Raw genomic sequence first — 6,879 nt, 5'->3', positions numbered from 1 at the left:
GGGAGCAAGAAATTTCTGGTGGCGAAGTTTATGGACTTCAAGAGGACGAATGATAATCCTGTTGTTGATCAATTCCTCGAATTTCAACAGATTATTAATGAGATTCTTGCTGAAGGTATGGTCATTGATGAGACGTTTCAAGTATCTGCGGTAATTGAGAAGTTACCTAGTTCCTGGTCTGAGTACAAGAAAAATCTAAGACATGAAACTGGCGAGATCAACATGGTTGAATTAGGGAAGAAGATTCAAGTGGAAGAGTTGTTGTGCTCCAAAGATAAGAACGTGTCTTCTGCAAGGTACATGAGTAATAAAGCTCATATGACTGAACATAGATCTTCCAAAGCTGGAAAAGGTGAGAGTAACAATCGTAACTCTAAGCGTAGTCCTCCCAAGAAAGGTATGTTTCGAAACCAAGAGTCTATCATTACTAAAATTAAGGGTGCTTGTTATGCGTGTGGAGTTACTGGCCATATGGAAGTTCACTGTAGACATCATCAGGACAAGAAGGATAATGCTAACTTGGTTGAAAAGAACAAGGACGAGTTTTCTGCTGTAGTGTCTGAAGTTAATTTGGTGACCAATGTGATGGATTGGTGGGTAGACTCTGGAGCTATCAAGCATGTTTGTGGGAACAAAGACCTGTTCACCTCCTACCAGAGGGTAGGGGAACGCGAGAAACTCTATATGGGTAACTCATCTGTATCAGAGGTTGCAGGAAAAGGAAAGGTCGGTCTGAAGCTCACATCTGGCAAGACTCTTGCATCGGACGGAGTTCTTCATGTTCCAGACATCTGCTAAAATCTTGTTTCTTGTTCTGTTTTATATGATAAGGGTTTTAAAGTTTCAATTGAGTCTGGAAAACTTATAGTAACTAAGGGCAATGATTATGTGGGTAAGGGTTATAAGACTGGGGGTCTTTACAAACTTAATGTAACCTGTCCTGAAGTGAAATTGAATGATTCTTATGCTTACATGTGTGTGTCATCGAATGTTTGGCATGGTAGACTTGGTCATGTAAATTACAAATCAATGCATAAACTGGCTAGCGTAGTCTGCATACCCAAATTCACTTTAGATAAAAGTTATAAGTGTGAGATTTGTGTAGAATCTAAGCATGCTAAGAAATCATTCAGGAAGAATGTCCAGAGAAACACTAAACCCTTAGAATTGATTCATTCAGATGTAGTTGACATGAAGTCAGTTCAAACTAGAGGTGGTAAGAAATGGTTTGTCACTTTTATAGATGACTGTACGAGGTACACTACAAGAAAACATGGCTTTAGTGACGATAATTTTTGCGGCGAAGTGGATTTCATTTCTAAAGCTTAGTTATTGTGATCAAAATAATTTTTGCCACTGTTGTTAAGTTTTCTGCGACAGGACTCGGGTTTCGTCACTCATACGTTTTTAGTGACCTCATTTAGAGACAAAATAATGTCTAGTCACTGATAAGTTTTTTGTGATTAGATATTTTTGTCACCATTTAATTTTATTGTGACGATGCTAAAAAATTGACATAGAATATTTTTGGTGATAATCTATAGATTTCGTTGCAAAAGAAAAGTTTATACTAACAAAATTAATTTGTCACTAATTAATTTTATAGTGACGAAACTAAATATTTGACACTATATTTATTTTTAGTGACCACCAGCTTGTTTGTTTGCAAATATTTATATAGTAATAACTTCTAATCGTCACAGGAAAGAATATCTGCAACAAACTAGATTTTTGCCGCTTTAGTCATTTTCAATGACACTATAATTTCTCCGCAATTCGTGGTTCAGTGATTACCGAAATACTGTCACAAAGAATTCTTTATGGTGGCGGAAGAATACATAGTTGCTAAAGAATAAGTTTTTGGTAACAATATCTTTTATCATGTAAAACATATTCCCTCCGTTACTTTTTAATATGCCAGTTTCTTTTTTTGAGAAAAATTAAGGAAATTAAGAGAACTAATTATTGAAAGTGGTCCTCTAGACACTTGACAATAAAAGAAGTGAAGTGAAATGGTCCCCATGACACTTGTCAGCCAAAGAAATAAGTGAAATGGTCGACATAACAGTTGTCATCAAAAGAAGTTAAAAGCAAAGTGGTACCAAAAAATTGCAGTAACATTTGATTTTCCCAATTAAGAAACTGACCTATTTTTTTGAAATATTTATTTATAGAAACTGGTCTATTAAAAAATAACGGAGGGAATAACATTTAACAATAACTTATAAATTAGAGAAAATCAATTTACTTGTGAACGTAATTTATTTTTCATAAAGGTTTGTTTACGTCATTTAAGGGGAAAAGAATGCTCTATAGACTTGGTGCTGGAGTAGTACACATTTACACTACTCAAAATTTGATTTTATAAGGTTACTTCGGCGACCTTACATTTTTGCTCGGTTCACTCATTATATAATTTGTAAGTGATAGTTGCAATGCATTTCTTAAAATAACTGATTGTACCAAATATGATGTAGACTCATGATAATTAATCTTGAACTACACAACCCTGGAGTCAAAGAAAAACAAAAAAATTATGGTGACAAAAAACTATATATTTGCTTATTTGCTTAAGAATAGACTTCTGCTAAAATCCAATCCTTTGGAATCGACGCAATTGCATGATTTGCATTAAATTGATTGAGTTTACTATAGAGTTCATAATATGCGTCCTTTGTTGATTAACAGGCGTGAGGATGATAAATTGGTTCCCTGACAAAGCGACAACAACCGCCACTGCAAAGGATTCTTCTCAGCAAGTCCATCAAAACCAGGAGCCACAAACACCTCCATGGATTCTAAGGTGATAGCCTGATAGGTGCTGGAATTCAGAATATGCCCGGACTTCACACCCTCAGGGTGTCTCTTTCTCACATTGACTACGCACCTGGTGCAATAAATTTGGTTAAACACAGAGTTGTTTAATCCCTTCCCACCAGGTTATTGATGAGCTTGACATTTTCTGACATGTAGGGTGTAAGAAAAGAAAAAGAAACAAAGTGACTAACACAGTTACTATCCAAAGAATCTATCCACCATATAAGGGGAAAAGATGACCTCGTTAAAACATCTTACTATACTCTAAGATAACGTTTCCTGTAACTATTACGATCATACATTTCAGCAAATCATTCCTATCGTTATTATTATTACTGATGAGTAGGTAAAACAGAACAACAACTAGCCTTACCAGAAACAGATTAAAGCCATTAAATCCATGTCGTTTCCCAAACTAAGCCTTGGCCATCTCTGTACATAAGAAAGAGAATACTCAGCATCGACTTAGTTACAGTAAACTCAACATAGATCGACACAAAAGAACATAAACAACACTTCCGCAACAGATAAACATACATAACAGTTGATCAGAAATGATACTTCGACATGCATCAAGAACATTCATATCATTGTTCAACTCAAACTAGTATCACAAATCAGCCAAATGAGCTCTGGAATCATTCCAAATCCAATGTATCAAGAACAATTTAAGTAAGTTTTAAAACATCATCCCAATTCATGCAATAGAAAACCAAATACAGGTTAAACCATCATCCCATGTACCAATATTACTCAAATTAGCTTAGAGTACAGTTTGGCACAATAAAAAATCAACCCAAACCACAAGTATATACCTAACTGTTCAGTATAAATTTTTAAATCATCATCCCAACTATCAATTTACAAAAGCACCGGTCGTCATAACATAAGAAACACAAGCACACAGACTGGTTATTTGTTTACAGATCTCAGAGGTGACGTATGTGAAATGCTAACCAGCCAGACTGGTTTTGTAAACAGATCTCAGAGGTGACGTATGTGAAATGCTAACCACACGTACTACACTGAAGCAACTCGACGTTATTCTGAACACAGATAATCGTTCAGTCCTTATTGATACTTCCATATGATCTGATACAACATATCAGTTTTTGTGCCTAAAAGAAAGAGAATAAAACCCAAATATCAAAATACATGAAAGAACAAAAAAGGCAGTGTCACCAACTACTCACAGCATTGAAATACTGGCACCATAATGCATCTAAAACAACTCTAATCCGGAATATACTGGCAATTCAACCTTCTTTATTCTTTCATTATGTTTTCCCAGTCTATTGCATTCAAATTGAATTCAATATTATGCGCATTCTTTTTAAAGAGTGCTAATTTGACATTCTTGTTTAGTTAAGTAAATAGCCAACGACAAATTTCGATGCAGCATCCTGAGAGAATGTCGCATAAAATTAGATCAAATGACGAAATTAAGATGTTCAGTGAGCACTCGTTAGAGAGTGCACAAAATCAAACTCAAAGTAGCCAATGACTGGGCCAAGGTAATACAGAGGTATGCCCAACCGCGGGAGTGAGCAATTCGGTATATACAGATCCAATCGACGCACCAATGCAATAGCTCTAGATTCTCAAATCCTTCAATCAAATCAAATCAATGGGTTTGAACATATTAACAAATTAATTTAAATCAAAGAACTATACTTCAATTCAGTTTACAAAGTTTTTTCTTTCCTCAAATAGCGAAGTAATGACAGTAGAACTCACCATCAGTGCAGGAAGAAGGTGGATTTCTTTCGAGGTCCTTTAATTCCCTCCAAATTCATTTCATGCCGCGCGCAATCATGCCATAGTGCTACCACTAATAAGTGATTTCCACGGAAGAGGCGAAGTTCTGCTCATGGGTTTTTAGAAAAGAGGAAAGTATAACGAGTCAACGATTCAATTAAGGTTTTCAGAGGAAAAATAATTTCGGTGAAGAACAGTTTCCATTTTTTCTTTGGCCTTTTCTTTTTTCCATCGAAACTAAGCACATGGGAGAGACTCCGTCGGGTTATAACATGGTGTGGCAAAATGTAAAATATTAAGTTACTCCATAGTTATTAAACCGCTCAATTGTCCAAGAAACCCACATACAGTCTTGGCATGCCTGAACTAATTTGGACGCATCAAAATTTGATCGTAGTAAATTTTATCCTGGCCAAAAAAAATTTTCTTCTTGGACGTAATTACTAATTATCTTTAAGCATTTCTTTTCTTTTCTTTAGGAATCACGGTGGCCTAAACAAGTTTTTGTTCATTTTGGGGACTACATCCCTCGTAATTTAAAATTGATAACATTAAAAATTAAAATATCGTGATTAAGATGGCCTATTTCATTGAACTTAATTGACTATATTTTATTGTCTGCGATAAAAATAAGATTACATTTATAATCTTATAATTTTGTTATAATTTTCTCCAGTCTCACTCTAATTTTTCGAATTTATTCTGATTGTGAAGTTGTGTTTTCATCGCCCTCCCACCATGAAAGAGATCTTTTAATATATACAAGTTGAATTCGCTAAAGAACGACAAACCTTAACTACACATATGTTTAGTTTGTCTATGTATCATACCACTTATGGTTGATATAAGCCGGTATCTTGGATGCATCGTATCGTTTTTTATATTTTTGAGGCCATTATGATATTGGTACTTGATATGGTACGTGAACCATGTTTGGCAATCGTTAAATTTGTTGTTTTTTTTATTAAAACACCCATTTCAAAAAAATTGGCTGGCAATCGCTAAATTGAAATCACTGACAAGAGTGATCCCGTTTTAATTCAACATTTATGAAAGAATATATTAAAGCATATATTTACAATTTGATGCAATGGCCTCAATTTCGAAAATTCCTTGCATAGGTACAAAACACTATTATCTATAATCAATTTTTTTCTGTGACTTGAAAATTACATCAAATTCAAAATTAAATACAAGAATAAATATAGTATTGTGCCAAAAATTTATCTTGTAACCCAAAAATATACATCCCAACTCCAATTTTTCCAATGTGACAAACACTTAGTAATTAACTAGGTTTGAAATATCCTTGTTATCTTCTCATGTCTTTCAATAATTCTACAATCTCACTATAATCGATCTTTTTCATAGGTCTCTCTGATTTATCAAAATTTCTCCTTGTTGAGAAGTTGGGTTCTTCATTGGCTTCCAACCATAAAAGTGGTCATACAATATACAAATAGAACAAAAAGATAATATATGCATAAAATTTCCTCAGATTTCACTCTAGTTTTTCCAAAGTTCTTTTGATTGAGAAATTGAGTACTTCATCTGCCTCTCATCATGAAAGTGTTCATTATGCATATATATGCACACAAAGTATATTCCTATTTATTTGTAATACTTTGTGACTTGATTGTTTTCATCAATATGATTACCTTAAAAGACTTGAATTCAATTTCACCTTAAGCCGTCCAGAGAAAAAAAAAGATGTGACGAATTTGTGATTAAAGCATGCATATGTATACAAAATACTATTATTATCTATAAATAATTTTTCTCGGTGAATCGAAATTTTCATCAAGTTCAAATTAAGTTCAAGAATAAATGTATTATTGTACAAAACTTTTATCTTGTAAGTCAAGAATCTAAATCCCAATATATCCCAAGTCCAATGTTTCTAGTGAAGCAAAAACTTGTCAACTCTTTTTGAAATATCCTCGGCATCTTCTCGTCTCTTTCCATAAATTTACAACATCATTTTAATTAATGTTTTCCAAGCTCTCTTTAATTTTTTTTTTCAAATTTCTTCCTATTAAGAAGTTTAGTTATTGGCTTCCAACTGTAAAAGTGATCATCAAGTATATAAATTGTATATGCATATATAAACACCATTATATGATAAAAAAAAAGTGAATTAGAAGAATGTTTACTGTGTAAAAAAGTTACCTTGTGACACAAAATTTTACATCTCAATTTTCTTGTGTGACAAAAACTTGTTTGCTCGGCTTGAAATTTGCTCCATATCGTTTTAGTTATTTGTATAATATCCTACATTCTCACTAGGATTTTCTCAAATTTCAC

General features: G+C 33.6%; 1 protein-coding gene across 7 annotated transcripts; it reads right to left on the bottom strand.

Moving 5' to 3' along the window:
- Nucleotides 1-2,413: 2,413 nt before the first annotated feature.
- Nucleotides 2,414-4,771, bottom strand: LOC113337358. Of its 7 annotated transcripts, XR_003354208.1 has the most exons (5): nucleotides 4,555-4,771; nucleotides 4,339-4,425; nucleotides 4,011-4,220; nucleotides 3,191-3,249; nucleotides 2,414-2,887 (listed from the first exon to the last, which is right to left on the bottom strand). XR_003354208.1 is itself a non-coding variant. In XM_026583059.1 (4 exons), exons 2-4 carry the CDS (start codon nucleotides 3,902-3,904, stop codon nucleotides 2,659-2,661), a joined length of 363 nt encoding a protein of 120 aa, XP_026438844.1. In that variant the 5' UTR covers nucleotides 3,905-3,935; nucleotides 4,555-4,771; the 3' UTR covers nucleotides 2,414-2,658. The 7 variants fall into 7 exon arrangements, 1 of the variants encoding a protein (XP_026438844.1); XR_003354207.1 differs by lacking the exon at nucleotides 4,011-4,220; XR_003354209.1 differs by lacking the exon at nucleotides 4,011-4,220 and having other exon boundaries at nucleotides 4,354-4,425.
- Between the last annotated feature and the right edge of the window lie 2,108 nt (nucleotides 4,772-6,879).

The sequence above is a fragment of the Papaver somniferum genome, unplaced genomic scaffold, assembly GCF_003573695.1.
Source record: "Papaver somniferum cultivar HN1 unplaced genomic scaffold, ASM357369v1 unplaced-scaffold_16, whole genome shotgun sequence".
NCBI lineage: Eukaryota > Viridiplantae > Streptophyta > Magnoliopsida > Ranunculales > Papaveraceae > Papaver > Papaver somniferum.
The sequence above is the reverse complement of the archived record's forward strand: the minus strand, read 5'-3'. Positions and strand labels throughout refer to the sequence as shown.